This window comes from Polypterus senegalus, unplaced genomic scaffold (genome assembly GCF_016835505.1).
Source record: "Polypterus senegalus isolate Bchr_013 unplaced genomic scaffold, ASM1683550v1 scaffold_2428, whole genome shotgun sequence".
NCBI classification, from domain to species: domain Eukaryota; kingdom Metazoa; phylum Chordata; class Cladistia; order Polypteriformes; family Polypteridae; genus Polypterus; species Polypterus senegalus.
This window is the reverse complement of record NW_024376975.1, coordinates 54,712-76,628: the sequence shown is the minus strand read 5'-3', so window position 1 is coordinate 76,628 and position 21,917 is coordinate 54,712. Positions and strand designations below refer to the sequence as shown.

The following is a 21,917-nucleotide window of genomic DNA, read 5'->3' as shown; positions in this document are numbered from 1 at the left end:
GGAGGCAGAGGAGGGGAACCCATACCTCACCTTGGAAAGCATATGAGCTGAATTTGAACAGTGCCTAGGCCAGACATTGAACCCGGGACTCTTGAGCTGTGAATTCTCTGCACTACTATGCTGTCTGTCTCTCCTTAGAGTGTCACTCCCTCTCTCTCATCTTTGTGCCCTCCCTGAGATGACGGCAGTGGGTGCTGAATGCAGGTTAGGCATCTTTGTTTTAGAGCATCAAGCCAAAAGGGACAATTCCATAAGGTCGGCTGTCAAAGAGGCTTCTGACCTTGCAAGTGGCAATGCCCTGTATGACTACAAATTCTTTCAAATTCCTCTCCCTGAGTGAATCCAGATCATAGCACCATTCGTCCATGCTCAGTAATAAACTCCCCATCCCAGATGCTATCCTGTCCAAAAGGGCAAAGGTGAGTCATGCACTGAGGACTTTGAGATTAAATAGCAAACCATATCAGTCAATTGAGGTAAAGAGGGAAACCCCACTCAGGCAGCATCTCAGCCTTCAAGGTCTGATGGCTTTTGGCACATTAGTAAGCGTCTCTCTCAGATTTGCAGTTTGCAAGTTTCTGTTTAATTATTCTAGCAAATTGTTGATGTTGTCAAGTTTAAATAATGCATATAAAATAAAGTTCTTGTTTTCTTTTAATATTTTTATATTACATTTATTTTACTAATTGTTAAGGTTTATGCCATTTAAAACCAGCCTGTGCCAGACTTCTTTGCAGATTTATAAACTACATCAAAATGGCTATAGGTCCTCATGATCATTTCCGGTCAACTGATTTATTCAGCTACAAAAAGTAATCATACTTAGGAAGTTGCTTTAGAGCATTGTCGGGCAACCGGTGCGCCATGGAATTTTCTAGGGGCACCACGAAAACTTTTGCAATATTTTTAAAATTGCTAGTGTTTTTGAACTTTTGGTTGATTAAAAAGATAATGTTTAAAAAATATATTTTATGTTGGAAAAACAGATAACGGTTAATCAGATTGTTGAATAAACAAATGTATTTATTTTAAATGCAAGTTAAAATTTTCGCTGTTCACAATTCATCATAATATCAACACCAGCGGTGTCAAAAACACATCTCGTGAGACTTAAAAAGTCTCATTGTTAGAAGATCTCGCTCACTGTACAGATAGAAGAAGGCGGAGCAAATATAGAACGAGAAAATACAAACGCTACATTTCAGCTCTTGCAGACGAGAGAAACGCGAGAGACTTCAAATGATCGACAAGGAAATGCGCGTCTGTCTTTCGAAAATTGATCCTTGCATCAATCTCATATGTGCTGACAAACAATCTCAATATTCACATTAATTAAATTTAAGATTTATCCTTTGATTCCTTTATTAATAAAATGTCTTTCAAACTTGTAAAATTAACTGTTTTTATTGGCAATTGTCCATAGATTGTGTCGTCACGACTTTATTTATGGGCAGTCCCTCAGAAAATTTTTGGTCTTAGTGCGCCACAACTCGAAAAAGGTTGCCTTTCATAGCTTTAGAGTCTGACAATGAAGAAATCTCTTTAAAAATAGCCTACAGATTTGATGCAATTGTCAAGATGACTTTTACTGTTAAATTGATTATTATAACCTTTTATTGTGAGCTCTTGCACTCGGCACTCTTACAAAGCTTTTTGATTAAAGCCTTTTAATCTGTGATCCAGCCTCCTGTGCTGAGCTGCTACTGCCTGTTCAGGGTTAAGAACTGATAAGAACCAGTGTAAGCCAGAGTAGGAAACATTCTGACTCTAAGGATCCATTTATCAGTAACTTGCAAGGACCTGAGAAATGCTCGCTAATCACATACTCTTGTAATTAACTGTGTATTTAAGAAGTATGATCAGCAGTTGAATTATGTAATATCATCTACTGTTGAATTCTGCTCTGTACTTGTAATATTTCTATTACATCTATATCTGCTCTATTATTTGTATTCTGTTCTGTGTATTGTGTTGTATTGACCCCCTTCTCTTTGACACCCACTGCATGCCCAGCCTACCTGGAAAGGGGTCTCTCTTTGAGCTGACATTCCCAAGGTTTCTTCCATTTTTTTCCCTACTAGGGTTTTTTTTTTGTTAATTTTTTGGGAGTTTTTCCTTGTTTTCTTACAGAGTCAAGGCTGGGCCTGTTAAAGCCCATTGCGGCACTTCTTGTGTAATTTTGGGCAATATAAAAATACATTTTATTGCATTGTATGAACATTTAATGTAAGAAGCATAAAGTATAAAATAGAGGTCGATTTATTAAATTAGAATTCATGTCAGTCAGTCCCCAACGCGCTATATCTAGGGTCACGGGAGCCAATCCCAGCCAACAGAGGGCACAAGTCAGGAAACAAATCCCCAGGCAGGGCGCCAGGCCACCGCAGGGCACACGCACCAAGGACAACTTAGGATTGCCAATGCACCTAAACTGCATGTCTTTGGACTGCGGGAGGAAACCGGAGCACCCGGAGGAAACCCACGCAGGCAATATGAAAACTCCAAGCAGGGAGGACCCGGGAAGCGAACCCAGGTCTCCTTACTGCAACGCAGCAGTGCTACCACTGCGCCACTGTGCCACCCGTATTGTATTGTAACAGCTGTAATTCAGTCATTACCTTCATGGTACTGCAAGATGCTCCATGCACCTGCAAATAAATGTATTAGAATATTATAACAATCTAGACGAAAACAGGTCAGTAAGCTCAACAAAAATTGCCAGTCATATCCAATTAATTTTTCTAAAATAACATCTAGTTTTGAAAGTTCTAATGTCTACCACAGTACCTAATAGCTTATTCCAAATGTCAGTGGTTCTCAGAGTGAAGAAAATCTTATTAATGTTTTGGCAAAATTTACCTTCAACAAGTTTCAAGTGGTGCCCCCGTGTTCTTGATTAACTCATTTTAAAGTAACTGTCACAATCCACTGGACTAACTCCTTTCATAATTTTAAACACTTCAGTCATGTCGCTTTTTAATCTTCTTTTGCTTAAACTGAAAACGCTCAGCTCCTTCAGTGTTTCCACATAATTCATCCCCTGTAACCCTAGAATCAACCTTGTTGCTCCTCTCTGGACTTTTTCTAGCACTGATATGTCCTTTTTGTAGCCTGGAGATCAAAACACCCTGAAACTGACTTCTTGAATTTCTCTTTGACACCATGTATTGTCAAACTAAAGTGGTTTAATAGAGGTTATCCTTTTAAAAAAGTGTTTATTGTACACAAATATGTTTGCCTAGGACATCTTCATCCAGTTGACTGAGACTGGATTGGGGTGTTTTTAGTCAATTCATTAAAGACTACATTAGAACATCAGGGCTTTAAAAAGGCTGTGATGAGAACAGGCCATTTGCTCATCCTATGCACCTACTGTAGATTGTCCTAAATAACATCAAGCCGTGATATGATGGTCCCTAAAGTCTAGATCTTTCCCACTCTACTGATTCATTTACTCTATGTATCTATGGATCTTTGCATGAACAAAAACTGTCTAACATTTGTGTAAAATCTACTCATAACAAGTTTCACAGTCACATTCCCGTGTTTTTGTTATAAAATTGATTTTAAAGTAGCAGCTTGAATCCTCCATACTAATTCCATTCATACTTTTAAACACTTCAAGTTCACTTGTGTACTTTCAAGTTTCAGACCTCTTATTATGCACTCATAATTTACAGTAGTGAGATTCATCAGTAACACTTATTTCCACATAAAGGTTTTGCTGTCCTCTGACCATTCTGACTGCACCCTCTCTACTCAACTGAGGTCTGTACTGCTCAACTTTTGATGCCAGTTGGTTTACTCACCTTACTTGTTCCTATGTTGGGTGCTTCAATTTCTGCGTAAACAGTATATGGGTTGATTTTCTCTTCTTTATCTAATTCTGACAAAAAATATGCATCAATTAAAAAGATGTAGAACTTTAATTATCCATTACAGTTGTTGTTGTTTTATACCTTAAATGATTCAAATCATTTGATTTCACATTTGAAAACTTTCAGCATGGGTACAAGACACCAACACCTGCAGCCATTGTTTTGCATATTTAAAGTGCATGTTAGTTCCTCATGATAACTTCCCCATTTCTGAAGCAGATGTAAAGTATGTAAACTTATATATACAGTGGGTGTGAAAAACTATTTGCCCCCTTCCTGATTTCTTATTCTTTTGCATGTTTGTCACACAAAATGTTTCTGATCATCAAACACATTTAACTATTAGTCAAATATAACACAAGTAAACACAAAATGCAGTTTTTAAATGATGGTTTTTTAAAAAAAAATCCAAACCTACATGGCCCTGTGTGAAAAAGTAATTGCCCCCTGAACCTAATAACTGGTTGGGCCACCCTTAGCAGCAATAACTGCAATCAAGCGTTTATAACTTGCAATGAGTCTTTTACAGCTCTGGAGGAATTTTGGCCCACTCATCTTTACAGAATTGTTGTAATTCAGCTTTATTTGAGGGTTTTCTAGCATGAACCGCCTTTTTAAGGTCATGCCATAGCATCTCAATTGGATTCAGGTCAGGACTTTAACTAGGCCAAAAGTCTTCATTTTGTTTTTCTTCAGCCATTCAGAGGTGGATTTGCTGGTGTGTTTTGGGTCATTGTCCTGTTGCAGCACCAAGATCGCTTCAGCTTGAGTTGACGAACAGATGGCTGGACATTCTCCTTCAGGATTTTTTGGTAGACAGTAGAATTCATGGTTCCATCTATCACAGCAAACCTTCCAGGTCCTGAAGCAGCAAAACAACCCCAGACCATCACACTACCACCACCATATTTTACTGTTGGTATGATGTTCTTTTTCTGAAATGCTGTGTTCCTTTTACGCCAGATGTAACGGGACATTTGCCTTCCAAAAGTTCAACTTTTGTCTCATCAGTCCACAAGGTATTTTCCCAAAAGTCTTGGCAATCATTGAGATGTTTCTTAGCAAAATTGAGACGAGCCCTAATGTTCTTTTTGCTTAACAGTGGTTTGCGTCTTGGAAATCTGCCATGCAGGCCGTTTTGCCCAGTCTCTTTCTTATGGTGGAGTCGTGAACACTGACCTTAATTGAGGCAAGTGAGGCCTGCAGTTCTTTAGACGTTGTCCTGGGGTCTTTTGTGACCTCTCGGATGAGTCGTCTCTGCTCTCTTGGGGTAATTTTGGTCAGCCGCCACTCCTGGGAAGGTTCACCACTGTTCCATGTTTTTGCCATTTGTGGATAATGGCTCTCACTGTGGTTCGCTGGAGTCCCAAAGCTTTAGAAATGGCTTTATAACCTTTACCAGACTGATAGATCTCAATTACTTCTGTTCTCATTTGTTCCTGAATTTCTTTGGATCTTGGCATGATGTCTAGCTTTTGAGGTGCTTTTGGTCTACTTCTCTGTGTCAGGCAGCTCCTATTTAAGTGATTTCTTGATTGAAACAGGTGTGGCAGTAATCAGGCCTGGGGGTGGCTACGGAAATTGAACAGTTAGGTTATTTTTTAACAAGGGGGCAATTACTTTTTCACACAGGGCCATGTAGGTTTGGATTTTTTTCTCCCTAAATAATAAAACCATCATTTAAAAACTGCATTTTGTGTTTACTTGTGTTATATTTGACTAATGGTTAAATGTGTTTGATGATCAGAAACATTTTGTGTGACAAACATGCAAAAGAATAAGAAATCGGAAGGGGCAAATAGTTTTTCACACCACTGTATATATATATATATATATATATATATATATATATATATATATATATATATATATATATGTATATATATATATATATATATATATGTATATAAGTTTATATTTTGTATTTGATAAAGCACAAAATGAGATATTGTGATTAACAGTTTACCTAATTACAAATATGAATTACTCTCTTAATAAACACTGCTTTGATATTTTGTATTCAGCTGAAACACATGTGCCAATATTTTGTTTCTACCTAAGGCACATCAAAAGGGCTGTTCTTGAAAAATGTACAGTTTACTTTTAAAAAATAAAATAAGAATTTAAATTGCACAAAGTAAAGACCATCTTGCTTTGATTTGTCCTCTGGATGAAAATGTATTTTTCTATAATGGATATCCTATTGTGCTTATGCTATAAAGATTATAATGCATTGAGTTCTCTCTTTGGCTATTATCTCAAGAACAAATCTGATAAAAATGATGTAACATACAGTAACTGAGTAGGGAGTTGTTCAAGACAGAATGCAATTTAGCAGGTTGCATACCTTTCCTATGATGTTTTCTGCAGTACATCATAATTGCCACCAGAATTATCAGAGCAAAAAATGGGGGAGCAACATACAGCAGCAAATCCATGTAGTTACCCTCTGCATAATGAAAAAACAACAATCAGAACATTCTGTCAAAGCATTAACTCACATCATGTAACTGCAGGTCAGTGAAGCAAAGCATTTACAATTTAGTGACGAAAATTGTATTCTTTACTCCTTTCTAGTTATTTTCTTAAACACACAGTGCATCAACCTCCCGTATTCACAAACCAAACAACAATAGGGGCACAATGGGCAATGCAAGGCAGAGATTTTATACTAATAAAAATATTATAAAGAGCTTTCATTAACTAAAGGCAAAGCCTGTGTGATTTACTTCATTTTCTCCAGTTCTAACCCTGTTGCTTAGCCATTGTCTCCTAGCATTCATGGTGTCTCCACATATTTAAAAATATGCTGAATGAAAATAAAAATTGACAGAAATTTCATATTAATTGAATTGACTGCATATGACACTGCCATCTGTATGAGCCCATATAAAAGGCTAACATGATCAAAATCTATTTCTGGAGACATTTGATAATACTGTACTTCCAATTAAAAGATTGCTGGTTTAATGGTCCGATTAAGAATTACCAGATATTTGAATCAAACCATGAATTTATTAGGGAGAGACATTTAAAAATCTGGTCAAATTTATTCTTCTAAATGGGGTGGTTTCTTTATTTTAATGTGGATTCCCTTGTTTTAAACCATAAGTTTTCTTCTTTATGCCAAACAGCATCCAGTGGATTATTACTGATGTGTGACAGGAAGTAACATTCTTTTATGGAAAGTAATGATTTCCGGCTTCAAATCCTCAGATTAGGTTCATTAGCAATAACATAAAATGTAAGACGGACAATTAACATTGGGTAGAGTAGATATGGTGTTGAATTTTCTCTGATTTTACTTTATCTGCCTCAAAGTGGATCGGTGGAGTTCACAGTCTTCAGAATTGCTCTTTCCTGCATGGAGATGATGCAGAGGCATTTCTAGACATATTGAAGAGTACAGTTTTTCAGTACTGCATGTCTCATGAACAATGGACTCATATCTTGTCGCTCTTCTGATTTGCTGTGGCCCTAAAGGCTGACCATTAATGAGCACCTGACTTTGCATTATTCTGATTTTAAAAGGCAGGTATGAAATAAAGCATCTGTCTTTTTAAGAAAGTCAGAGTATTGGGTTTAAGAACTGAGTGATTTCAGCTCTGGGCCAGGACAATAAAGTGGTTGCAAACAATATCTACAGCCTTTTTCAGCTTGCCTTGCCAGACCCATGCAAGGACTGTAGAAGAAATTTCATATTGTAGCTCACGTGTTCTGTAGGACATGATACTAGAACTGGGAAATAAAGAAACCTTGAAAAAGCAGAAATCAGCAGTCAAAATTATCTAAGTTGCTCATAGATTAGGCTCTGGTTTTTAAACTCATTTTTAATGGATTATTTATTGAACTGTTTTTAACCTCTACCAGCCACTTTCACTTTTATGGATTATTTATTGAACATTCAGTGCACTGCACTTTGGGACACTGTTCATTTGATTGTATTTAATAAAAGCAAAGTTCCCTTTTGCACCTACCCCTTGAAATGCGTTGTGTGTTTTGTCCTCATCTGCCCAGCTCATCTGGTCACGACTATCAGCGGTAGCAGATTGAAAAGGCTCTCAAGTGTAACAGGGAGTGTGGAGCCAACTTGCCCTGTCACACTGAGATGTTATTCTCTCTTTTTGATTTGTATGCACACAGAGAGACATGAATACACAATGGGAAGTTTGAAATTGAAAATATACCTTAGGACCTATGAGTTGTAGAGGATTCTTCACTTTTCACATCCAGATAGTGTACAGAAGCCACAAATGAGGCTAATATGTTATATAGCACAATATGTAGAGTACAAATCAAGGGCAGTTATGCTTTAAGCTATATAAAACACTAGTAATGCATCACCTGAAGTATTGTGTGCCGTTTTGGTGTCCATGTTACAAAAAGACACATCAACGACTAGAGAGAGTCCAGAGAACAGCGACTAAGCCTACCCCTTATCAAGCGGGGTCATTTTGCAAAATCGCTTGTAATTCGACCTCTCCAAATTAGAATCATTGCTGTTATTGAACTATCTGGAGTATAAACACATGTTTGGTCTCTTTGTAAAGGTAACATTCTCTAGTTTCACCCTTAGTAGTCAGAATCACTGTAGGTGTGACTGATCAAAAGTTATGCACATTAGAACTCACAAAAAACGAATTTTTTTGTTCTCGCCTAAGTTTTTGTGAAAATAAAGGCCTCTATAGCTGCAGTAGGTAGGTGGGGACAGAAACACACTATGTACCAACAGAATAACTTGTTGACTACTCACATTTCAAATTTGAAAAGAATACCTGTAAAAATGACATTTTGACACCAGTTTTTATGTGGGCATGTCGAGGTGCTTTTAGAGGGACCATTATCCACATTTTGGAACGTATGGAAAAAGTGTAATAACTTTTGAATGCTTCAACCCACATATATCAATGAGGGCTCTACTGAAAGCTTACACCTAAAGGAATCTATATCTACACACAGTGTCACTCTATTAGTTATAAAAATAATAAAAACAATAAAAAATACACATTTCAATATAAAAATAGTCAACACAAGTCTTATGGGCCAAAAATATATATATATTTTATTTTTTACTTTTTTTATAAAATGCACACAAACTATATACATTTCTTTTACAAACTTTTACAATACAGCTCAGCGTTTTCCATGTGCCACTGATTGCAGCAATTCCTAGCAGGCAGAAAGCACAAGGGCGTGTCACATGATGTCGCTCTCTGCCATTAGACGTCTCCTGGGCCGATTGATTACTTTCACGCCGCGTACATGCCTCTAATACTTTTAATCGAGAGTGTATTCACGTTTATCTGTACTTTTATCCATATTTAAAATGCGAAAAAACTTGGTGAAATCACAATAAACAACCACGCACCAAGTCTGCAGACTGGCACAAATGCCACCTTCGCGCAGCTCCGATCGTTTTGTTTACAAGTTGGTATGGCAAGTTACATATCTACGTGCTCAGCTGCTCATTGGCTGTAAGTTTGGAGTGACACTCACAGTGTCCAATCAAACTGGTAGATTCTACCAGGGTTTGGGTTATGCGTCATCTTTCAGCTGTCTGTGACACTCGTTGGCTATACGAGGTGCCAGTCAACCCCAGACCCGTCGTAATTGGCCAACTTAGGTGTCAATCAGAAGCTAACACTTCCGTGTAACATGCTTTAGCATGGTTATTGCCAACAGAAACAAATTACGTCTGATATGACCAATAGAAATGAAAAAAAATGTCGGAGCTAGTCTCGAGTTAAAAAACGTTTTCTGGAGTTTTTGTCCCTTTGAGGATCTATAATGTGTTTTGGACCTAATTGTTTTACTGGAGTATATTCCTGGAGCCTTACGGACAGAATGAGATCAATATTGCTCGGAAATATTGATGTTTGACTTGCAGAGAGCCTTCAAAGGTAGTCAAAGGTAGGAAAAGTCAGCTCTTAAAAGTATTTACTTCTCTGTAAAAAAGGATTTAGTGTCAGTGCTGTGGTTGTTGTGTGTCAAAATGGTTTATATCATCGGAAAGACGAGACTCTGAATTTTCATTTGATGTGTAGTGTGTCGAGGTGCATGACAGAGGGGCATGCACACATGGCTGTGATATGATTGTGACGTCGTAAAATCGTGTTATGTACGGGACCGACGTGTGCATGTTTAAAGGACTATGTTAAATGAGCAATAAGAGGAAAGATTGAAGAAGTTAAACCTTTTCAGTTTAAGCAAATTGACATAAATAGGTGACATGATTGAAGTGTTTAAAATTATGAAAATAATTAGTACATTGGATGTCAACTTTTACTTTAACATACGTTCTAAACAAAAACAGGTAAACATATTGTTTTAAGAAGTTTTTACATAAATGTTAGAAAGTTATTCTTTACAGAGAGAACTAGAGTCCAATAACCAAGCAGTGTGTTTTTTTACCTTGGCTTGAATTTATTTGTTTTCTCTTTAAAAATTGTTTTCTAAAATTGTAATCATTATTTTTATGTTTCTGTGTTAAACTGGTTAATTTTTCATTTTTATTTCTTAGTTAGGTACTAATTCTTTAAAAGGCATGAATTCCATGTACTTTGTGGGTGAACAAGCTCTTGTTGGGCACCTTGATAAGCACTTAATTTTAAATGATACTTTTGATGCCCCTTTAGGGCACTTAATGTTACACTCTTGAGGTTGAATTGTACTCTTATCATGAATAAAATGAAAATGAATTTTAAAAATAAATTGAGGATTGTGTTAACCCAGAAGTCTTCTGCCTGATATGGTATGCTTCTAAAAGATGTTAGATATATTGCTTATTTTGAGGAAGTTCAAATAAAGTCATCAATGCAACTATCAAACTCGACCATAAAACCTATTGCTTCAACCATATCTGCTTATTATTCACTAGCAAAACAAACGTGAAATTGTGTACCTACTGCTTTAGCCCTTAAATTACATGTAGTTCCACCATGAAGATATCTAACTAAGTTGAGCAGGCACTATGAGGTAGCAATGCACATCATTTTTTGTTAGACCATAAGGAAGAATTACAGGTTAACTGACTACATCCAATAACCTCTTGTCATCATAAGCTATAAACCTAAGTCATTCTAAACTTTGAAAGAAGGTATGAATGTCAGCAGAGAGCTGGATAGTTATGGAGCTAGCTTATGATACGCTCTACCACATGTATACATCTCCATTACACTGGTTTTGTTTTATGCTTTTAGTTAGTCCAGTTCTCAATGTGTCTTCAGAGATGTGCAGCGTAGAATAACTGACAACTATAGAATGACCCTATATGAGTGTCGGTCAATGTATACAGCGTACTGGTGTCCACTTAGAGGTGGTTCCTGCCTTATGTAAGATTCAGCAGGGATAGTTTTCTTCTCACATTCATCCCTGAGCTAGATTAATCAGGCTTGCAGATGCAATATTATGTTTTGTTACTATTTGTCCTGTAATTTTAGAGCAATTTGCAAATAGTCTGTTATCTTTCTCATTCCATATGAAGCAGAACCACACATTTTAGGAGTCATTTAATCAACCTTCAATGTTCACTTATTCACCTTGACACCGACACCTCTCACTTATTATGAATTAGTATATACTGTAGTATGCATGTAAATATTGGTGCTGTAACAATATAACCATAATTGTTGACAATCTCCATCCAGTTTTCACTTGCATAAATTATTTTAGTTTAATTATTTTTTGTTACATTACCTCTTTTTTGATGCTGACATTCCTTCCAAGGTTGTACACTTTTATTGATGTTATCCACAGGATTACTAGCCTGGCAAGTGAAGACAATGTCTTTATCTTTGTGGCTAAGTAACAAGTCGAGTTTTCCATCTTGGCTCCTTGAGGTGTCACCATTAAAGGATTCTGGTCTGATCCAACTGTAATTGACCTGATTGTGGATGTTGGTGATGCAGAGCAGAGTAATGTTGCAAGTGTTGTTACCACTTGCTTCACTTCTATTTATGCTGATCACAATATCTTTAATTGTTTCTGTAAAAATGCCCATGTGAAATGTCAGTAGATATCTATTATGCAATATAATGCAAACAATGTTATCCCTAGATAGGGAATTGGCAGGGTGAATAATACGAAAGGACCAACAGATAAATTAGAGAAAAATCAAATTTTGAAGAACTAGCAAGATTTGAAATCAAAAAATATCAAACTATCAAGGTCAATACATAATACCAACAATTAAAAATCCTAAAGGTCAATAACATACACTAACTACCAACTCAACTTTTTTTTGTTTGAAGTTAGAATCTTGGACAACCAGGAAGTATGCAACACTGACCCTTTGCTCTATTAGAGGTAAGTGAATGGCAGTAAAATGTATTGTTATCAGGAGAAAAGACATTAATATAAAAACAGAACAGAGCATCAGCTTTCCCATTTGTATCCCCTGGTTGATATGAGATATAAATAGGATTTGTTATGATTTGTAAATATCATCAAATGAAATCTGGCTAACTTTAACCAGTATCTGAATTTATTTAAAGTTAATTATATTTCCAGTGATTTACTGCCTCCTACAGAATAAGTTTGCTCTGCCAAAGTTAGTTTTTAGAATAAAATGAACAGTAGTCTTGTATCAGAAAATTGTTGACAAAACAATGGACCTACTCCAATACCAGAGGTGTGTACTTCCAATATAAATTGAAGCTCAGGATTAGGGACACAATATATAGGTGCCAATATAAACAAATATTTCAGATGACAGAAGGCTAATTGTGCTTCTCTTGTCCAATTGAAATTTTGTTACTTTTTCATATTAAACATATTAAAAATATTAGAAATAATCACTGTAGTAAAGTTTATATAAATCTTTGCACTTGCCTAATGCTTTCAGGAAGAACCCAATTTAGTATGACTGCAATCATAATCCTGACCTTATTATTTCAAAGTAAATAAACAAAAGTTTCCAACTTTACATATAAGCTGTTTTGTCTTAATCAATGTAGGAGTCTTTAATGATGATGAACATGAGTTATAAGATCTTCAGAAAAAAGATGTAATCAATGTAAACTAACACACATACTCCATTTAGCTTGTTTTCATTTAGGCCTGTGTGCATTTATCATGCATTATTGGGTTTAATTAAATGCTTGGAAGGAAAGTGAAGAGAAAAAAGTGAAGCACTGAGAATAACTCATCTGTTATAGACTTCAAATCATTTGGATGATGTCCTTAGAAAGGAAAAAAAATCTAGGATATGAGAATTACCTGACATAGCAGAGTTAAAGCACAACCAAGCCATGAAATTAAATAATTGACAAGGATTGTTTTAAATTAAGCAAATGGGTTGGAACAAAAACCTGTAACCACTGCGGCCCTCCAGGACTGAATCTCCCCACCCTTGCCATAGAGGATTATGTTATGTTAGTAATTCAAAGTAGATGTATTAAATGTTTATCACTCATCCCCTTCAATATTCCTATATTTTAACAATGATACATTTCAATGCACTGCAATCTTTTTCTGTAGAAAGAAAAATCCCACACCTATTGAATTGCTGGACGTTTAATGAATCTATTTTGCAGCTTTTTCTGTATATATTTCTCCATGGCTTTGTGTTCAGGATAGGATAGGGTGCATATTGTGTCCATATTTTGTAGGACTGAGTCAGGTAATAATTCAATTGAGCAATTATTTTCAAATAGGGAGGCACATCTAAAGATGTTTGTTTGTTAAACATGCTGCAATGGTGGAGGACAAGTTAAACCAGACAAGGATGAGTTACATTATCAATAGCAGGAGCACCTATAAAAATGGCAACTCTGTACAAATGAACATGATTTTTCCAACTAGTGTGGCAAAAGGCAAGCCATCCTTTTAAGGACAGCTAGCATCCTCAAAGAGCCATATACAGAGCAGAGAATCCATCCATTGTGGTGCTTGGCACTGATGTTATATTGATGTCAGGAACGGGACATGGAGAAGATCAACAGTCCAACTTAGCAAAGTGTCAGGTGCTTTGGAGACCTAAAACAAACCTGCTTGACTCTTCAGAGGAAATGCTGGAGATTCCGAGGCTCAAGATCCATAATCTGGAGTGCCGTTTTCAGCAGCAGTTCAGAGTTGGAGACAGCTGAGAGACTGACACTCCGCTGCTCCACCACTGCCTCTCCATTTGCTAAGGTCCATTAGCCTGGAATGGACACAGGCACAGCCTCAGGCACATGGATCTGGGTAAAAATGTGGCCAGTGGCCCCAAGTGAGCTGTGTGAAGAAGAACCGGTGATAAAAATGTGCAAGCTAAGGACAAGGCAGATCATAGAAGTATTGTGTAAGACCCAGACCTGGAACATGGTTTTCAGTGCCAATTCCGTAAAGGAAAACAGCAAAAGACTGGTATACCTGCATCCTCCCTACAGCTGACTAGCATTGAACATCTTTGTTGCCATCTGCTTGTGCTGCACGCAACATCCCTGCTAGACCATCTGACAACACAGCACTCCCAAACCCTACTGATGTGCCCTTGCCACCGGCTGCATGACTGAAGCAGGTGTGAAGACCACGAGTTTGTGCGCTGTTGCAAAGAGCTGGAAGTGGTTGCTGGGTATTGCAACTTTGAAAGGAGGGCTATGCAATGGCGCTGGACAAGTTACATCAGCCAAGAATGAATCACCAAAAGAATGAGCTAGCATTACATCATCAATAGCAGGAGCACCTATAAAAACAGCAGCTCTGCACAGTCACTAATATTTTTCCAACTAGTACTGATATAGGAAGGCAGTCCTTTTAATGATAGCAAGCCACCTCAAAGAGCCATGTAAAGAGCAGAGAATTCATCAATTTTGGCACTCGATGCCGAGAGTAAAATATTGCTAAATTCAGAATAGTCAGGAGGGAGAATTGAAACAGTATAACAAAGCATTGTGAGCAAATAATTTAGTAAACAGTGGTTTTGACACTAACTGCACTAAGTCTCTAATTTCCTAACCTATTTGATGGTTGTCCTTTGCAACCACAGGAATCCTAAAATAAGGAGTGATATGGAAGACAGAATAACAAAGAAAGCTATGGTCACAAAACAATACAAACTGCTATTGGTGGAATAATCAGAGATCCATGATATTATGTATGGTGGGCCACAAAGATTTATTTGGGGTTCCCAAATATTCTCAATCTACATGCTCCCATTAGGCCTGATCATTTTGAAATATAGTGTGACTTACAAAATTATGCAAACTACACACAGATTTGCTTATTGATAGTGCCAGAGGCTCTAAATCTTCTGAACCTGTGTTTTACCAGCATCACTGAATGGGTGAGTAATAATTTCCTTGAAGTAAACAAAGAAAAATGCAAATTTTAATTATTGGCAGCAAACAAAAAGTGAGGACATTACAAGTAAAGCAGGCCACATGACTTTATAAATATGGCCAGAACTAAAGAATCTAGGCATACCTTTAGATTCAGAGCCCCTGTTTGTTTTTGACTTTCCTAATTGTAGATTTAGATCCTCTAATACTGGCTTGCTCAGTATTCTGAGAGTGAATCTTGAAAGAATGGAACAGGTTCTTTAAAGGCAATGTCACATTAGGTGACTGTTACAGCAATTTTCAGTCATAGCCTTCATTAACATTATTTTAGTGAGTGGGAAAGGGGATGAAGACTTGCTCCTGTGCAGCTAATATGTCATGCCCAGAGACTCTGTCCAACTAGTCTGCGACTCAATTCGATTCTGTCTTTTCTCACAGGGATGGGCTCTATGTTCATGAGACTGACAAAAGCTCATCCAGACGTACAATGCATACAATGTAGTGACACTGAGTAAAGAACATGCATGTTTTGAACCTTGCAAACAGAAGTGAGGCTTGTCTGTCTGATGTCTCATGTTTTACCTACTAAAACAAGTGGAAAAAAGAAAAAAGGCCAGAAACAGTGGCTGAAATTCCCCATATCTGTTAATGTGTTAACCAATTGTCCAGCTGTGACTCTGCCAGCCAACATGATATTGGCTGTGACAAAAGGGATGAGCATGGCTGTGCTGGAAAGGCAGTATTTAGTAAAATAGACACAGGCAGTGTTTAAACTGAGAATGTCCAGCAACAAGTCGCATAATGTGACATCAGCTTCACAGGTTTGACTCACACTTGTCAGTCTAGCCATCTTCCAAAACCGCCATCCACCATATGCAAATTAAGCAGGTGCTGGTGTCACTACTACAACCTTTGCCCTTTACAACCTTTGTACTTCCCCATGACCTCACTTCTGAAGGCACTACACCTGTGGTCACCATCCCCTTCCTCTTCCTAGTTTGCCTGTCTCTGCTGACCAGGTGACGAGAGACTGGGGAGAAACTCAGCACAAACAAGCCTGACGAATGTGTCAGACAGATCTGTGGGGTCTTTCAGCACCTGTTCTCCTTTTCCGGAGTCTGAAGAAGGTTCCACTGCTATGAAAAACATCTTGTATGGTCCAGCGCCAAAGAAAGAGCATTTCAGTGCTCCCAAAGACCATTTGCTCATACTTCATACATTATGAAAAGCTTTGAGAAGCTGTTCCTGAAACAGCTTTGATCCCTGTTTACAGACCATCTTGATCCTGCTAAATTTGCCTATCATGCTGATATACAGTAGGTGTGGGGGTTTTCTCTGATTTACTGTATAGAGGTATAGAGTATGCTCCACAGAGGTGATTCCCACCTGGACAAAGTTGACACAACAGTCAGGATAATGTTCTTTGATTTCTACAGTGCCTTTAACACCACACTGCCCCTTCCTGTTTACCCTCTACACAACAGACATGGGTATAATAATAGCATTTGCAAACTACATAAGTTATCAGATGACTCCTCCATCATAGGTTAAATGGCTAACGGAGAAGAGTTGGAGTAAGGAGGATGGACGTCTGTCTTGTAGTGCAATGAGGACCACTTGCAGATCAACATCAATAAGACAAAAGTGCTGGTGGTGGACTTCTGGAGAGTCAAAGATCCCCTAAGACAAGTCGCAATCTAGGAGGAGGAAGTGGAGGTAGTGCAGAACTATAAGTACTCGGGAGTTCATGTGAAAAGCAAACTAGACTGGTGTGATAACATAATGCTGCTGTATAAGAAGGACCAGGGTCGAGACTGTAGTTCCTGATGAGACTCTGGCATTTAGATAAGTATAGGAAGCTGCTGGAAATTGATGCAGTTGATAATAGTATATATAGTGAAGAGCCAGTTTACAAGACAGGACCTTCAGATGGATGAACCACATGGCAACTCACACCTTCTGCCTGACCCTAAACTCCAGCGTATGCACAAAAACTGGATAGAAATACTAGTATGCAACTTTCCACATAAACATTGGGATTTATAAAAGGAAACTTAATGGGGAATGTGAATATTTACAGTAACTCTAACCCATTTGTATGTAAAATTATTGAGAAACAGGTAGCGATGACACCTTTGATCAAGTAGAGAAAACCAGTTAAACTAGCTGAATGACAACAAGCATTAAATTAATTCCACCAAGCCATTGTTATGGGCTTGACATGACAAGCATATGAGACCTTTTACATTCCAATAATGTACAAGTCATCTGTGATGCCAAGATGTGACTGTCAAATGTCTCAGTGGTCTGGGGTCAACCCACAATTTATTTATTTTACGGCAAAGTAGGTTTGGCAGGCATACAGTACTGTATATGGTGACTGGCTTGTTGATAACTGGCTGACCCTGCAGTTTTTATATGGTCAATACTATTCATTGCAACAGCAATCATGTCATGGCACCTTACGCCTTTTACTGACATCTAAAACGCAAAGGAGAGGTGCTATAATAATGTGCATGATTCTGTGCTGTCAGTTGTAGAGCACAGCCAGATATTCTTAAATGCAGGGTCTCGATGCATTAAGAACAAGGCTGTTCTACCAACCAATGAACTTCTGCAGCATCATGATTGCATATGAGAATGATTAGCATGCTTCATATATAAGTGATCCAGGGCGGCATTTGAGTGTGAATATTTACAAGGTGATTGTGATTTATAAAGGATCAATTGCATAGAAATGTGAGTACTCCATATTTTGGAGTATGCATTTTCCTTTTTTGGCATGTACATATTTTCATGCTCAAATCCACACAAACTTTTCTAAGTGAAGTCCCACAGCTGTGGTCTAAAAACAGGTTTAGCAGAGGTATCTCCCATTTTTATCTTGTTTTGGTTCTTGGCTCACACAGCCTGTAACCTAGCTCAATACTTTGTTAAACTAGGCACCGACAAACCTACTAAAGAAGATCTGGCAAAGGTGGCAAGGATGACACTGTGAAATATCCACACTTGTACAGAAATTGGAAGTGTGGAGAATTTGTAAATTCAAAGACTATGTGGTGTTCTATCAATTGATAGTGCTGTACTTTTGGTTTGTATTTTAATTGGGCCCAGTTCTGATACTAATTTAAAAATGATAAAATTATCAGCTACGTATGAATCCAACAGCATCCCCAAATCAGTATTTCATAACTGAACCAGTGCCATCCATGTATTTTCAGAAAAGTTTTGACTACAAATGCCCACCGTACAAACTCAAACATAGTGTGAGTGCTTTAGTTTCTGTTTGGGGTAACTGGCTACAGTGTGTCTGAAATTTCAACAGTTGAAACATAACTTTTCCTAGATTCTTTCTTTATAATTCATATTTGTTTCTTCAAATTCCATGGCTCTGGAGTCCTCTTTATTTCAATACTGTTTCAAAAATTGCCCATCTCTGTTGTCTCTCTTTATACTTGACTGTCATAAATCATGTCCTTTTCCACACTAAATCTATGACCTCTATCACGCATGCATATCTAAGGATCACCATCCAAGCTCTTCCCAGGTATGTAGTACCACCCAGGGCTGAGACTAGGTGGTTTTGCTAATGGCCTTGTCATGTTCTTCTTCCACATCCCGGAGAAAACGCCCAGTGAGGGCAACTAACCCCACCTCTTATGGTCCCGGAGATTTTAAAGGATGGGTGCAGGAAAGGAGGCATTTTTGACCAAGGAGACGCTCCAAAGTGAGAACCTCCTTACAAGAATGTGCGTTGCTGGCAGAAAGCACATGGCTTTTCCATGTGGCAGTTACTTTGTTGTTATTTTCACAATATTGTGAGTTATTTTTGTTTACAAGAACACTTACTAAATGGGAAGGACAGTGTTGGCACGTCAGACTGCTTTTGGCTTATTGCCTCTTCTTCCTTGACCACTACACCTTTTACAACATATTCTCCACATCGTGACATGAAAATTCACCCTTTATTCCTCATGAATAGTCCTTCTTGAACTAACCCACATCAGCAGCTTTGTATAAAAAGTGACTACATAATCATGGATATTTGTATTACCTTGTTTAAAATCAAGTAAATGATTAACCTCCTCCTCAGAGCCAACAGAGATGACAAATATATTACAAAATTTCCTAACAAAGTACTTTAAGCAGAAATAACAAAAATGATTTGAATCATGCATGGTGGACACCTATTAAAGGGGCTTATCATCCAGGGATATAATAAAACGCCATTTATGTTCTTTCATTAGGACATGTAAGTGCCTGTAAATGAGCTGACACTCTTGCAAAACCCCTTACATTTTTTTACATCACCAGAAAAATGCAAATCGGGTGTAATTTACAACTAGTATGAAATGCTGGTTCTCTTAAAGCATTACTTTATTGCTACTGTTTATTGATTTCAGTGACTTTTGCTGGAAAGAGCAATACATCACCCTGAAAAATCTCATATTATTTGTGCCATATTATTCACATGTGAAGTCATCCAATCATTTGTTCACAAACTGCAACACGCATGTGTTTTTGCTAAAATGTTGTTAAATAAATACAGCTGGAAAAAGAAAGCAGTCCACAGGAAGTCCATTTATATGGGATCACACTTTGAATTAAAAAGAGGATTCTTGAACAGTGAAAGAAGGGAATACACAGGTCTTCTGATCAAAGATTTTTGATACTGTTTGCTGTTGTTCAGCTTTGGTAACCAAAGGCTCTCATTCAGTCAGAAACATGGTTGTCTCAGTTCTCTATGAAAACATGAGTTTGCATTTTTCTTTGCCTTCACTACAAACCATATCAGCAGGTACGTAACATTACAAAAAATATTCTTTTTTGGTGTGTTCTTTAACTTCTTACAGTCTATACAGTAATAATTCTGGGCTAATACAATAAGGTAGCAAAGCTTTGCTGTGGAACAAAACTTAAGTTATTCTTACCATATACCTGAAGTGTGACACAGTAAGTTGGAAGCTGACTTCTTGAAGTTGAAACCACCTGCTGGTATTCTCCACTGTCTTCTAGCCTTAGTTTGTGGATTGTTAAAGACCAGTCATTACTATTTAGCTGTACTCTGTTTTTCCAAGCAGGAGTTGGATCCTTCTGGGTAGACATTACAATTGTGTTTCCATCTCTTTTCCAAGTCACACTTTCAATATCCGTGATATTAGTTGTACTTGAAGACAAGGTGATGGGCTTTCCTTCAGTCCCAAGTAAAATATTAGAGGATTTTATGACAGGCAGGTTAAAAACTGAAAGATAGCCAAAAAATTGTTGTTTACAGAATTTAGTAAATTATTCAATGGTTAATTCTTTTCTAAATAAGGTTTTGAAGAAAATAAAGAGTAAACATTATAAGAAACAATGTAAAACTAAAAAAAAACAGTAAAAATATGAAGGAAGACAAATATCAGTTATTAAATTGATAAACATGTCTATAAACACATGTGTGTGGAGGCAGCCGATGACATAATATAAGTATAATGGTACACCAGACCTAGGGGTGGCGCTGTCCATTAACGCTTTCTTTGTTTTAAAACCACAGAGGGAAATCCCACCTGACTGTCCTGACCTCACTTTCAGTTCCAGCCCTCCTAACCTCACTTCTAGTTCCTTACTCCAGAGACATATCCCTACCTGTCAACCCACTATAAAACTACCATCTTGATCACTATACCTCATAAGTTTTGAAGTCAGTCTTTAATGACTGGTTTACTAGTTTATTTTTTATTTTTTCAAGTCTACTGGCTGGATACCCCAAACCTTCATATCTCTTTTTGTGATTGTTTCCACAATGCATACACCTAAATTGATAGGTATGAAGATCCTATTGCAGCTCATCAAAACAGCCTTTTGTTGTGAATTCAAATCCATAATGTATACACAGGAGTCATGGTTAATATATTGTAAGTTACTGTTTAGTGATTTCTTTATTTTTCCTCATAAATGAGCAACCTAAACCAATTTACAGTAAATTCAAACTACCTGTGCACAAATAAAATTGACCATATCTATGCAGGAAATATGACAAATTAAAATAATTCTAAAATAACAATGTGTGCCCTTTATAAATTGCTAAAATATACTGCTAGTTAAAAGAGCAGACTCAGTTATAGAATACACTGTGGAACCCCGAGGTCGTAGCAAATGAGGGAATTAAAACAAATCTGAGTGCCGTTATGAGCAATGCTGCACATCCTCTCTCTGGCAGACTAACACAGAGGACTTTCAGCCAACGAATTATTCAACAGAAGTCTGTCAAGAAGCGAGACTGGGGCTCCTTTATACTAACAGTAATACACCTGTATAATACCTCACTGGGACTGGGACTACCAGATCAGATGTTTTCTTTATTTTAAATTGCATTCCTTTCTAGTCATTCTGGGCTGTGTTCAGACCATATTGTGGTTGAATATGAGTAGTTATATGCATGCGGCAACTGTCAAAATGTCAATCAAATTTGATGGATGACCTTAAGTCCCGCCCTTTCCTCTGACATCATTAAGGTGACCCTTCTTTGAACTCGCCCCACACCACTTCCAAGACAAGTTCAGACACGCCCAGGCAAGTTTCTATCCAGACCAAGCCGCCCCTGCCACGGCCTTCGGTCAGGCAGCCCAGACCCTGCCGGACCAAGCTACATGTCCCCGGCATCAAAGCCTGCCTAAGACCCTCCGTCAGGCAGCCCCTGAGGGCGGGACACCACATGTTGGTTGACCCTTCACTTCCGCACACTTTTTCCGAGGACATACACAGACACACATGCTCCTGCCTATATCGCTTTGGGTAA

The 21,917-nt window shown here is 37.7% G+C and overlaps 1 protein-coding gene across 1 annotated transcript in view; it reads right to left on the bottom strand.

Annotated features, from left to right (window-relative positions):
* Positions 1-280: 280 nt before the first annotated feature.
* LOC120519221 (CD48 antigen-like) overlaps positions 281-21,917 on the bottom strand; it is a gene marked incomplete at its 3' end in the record, with an annotated part of 75,277 nt that continues 53,640 nt past the window's right edge. The window contains exons 3-8 of the mRNA XM_039742380.1: positions 20,068-20,379; positions 11,574-11,861; positions 6,226-6,327; positions 3,810-3,886; positions 2,563-2,648; positions 281-401 (exon numbers count right to left, since the gene is read on the bottom strand). Of these exons, the coding sequence (XP_039598314.1) occupies positions 281-401; positions 2,563-2,648; positions 3,810-3,886; positions 6,226-6,327; positions 11,574-11,861; positions 20,068-20,379 (986 nt within the window). The remainder of the gene's footprint in view (positions 402-2,562; positions 2,649-3,809; positions 3,887-6,225; positions 6,328-11,573; positions 11,862-20,067; positions 20,380-21,917) is intronic.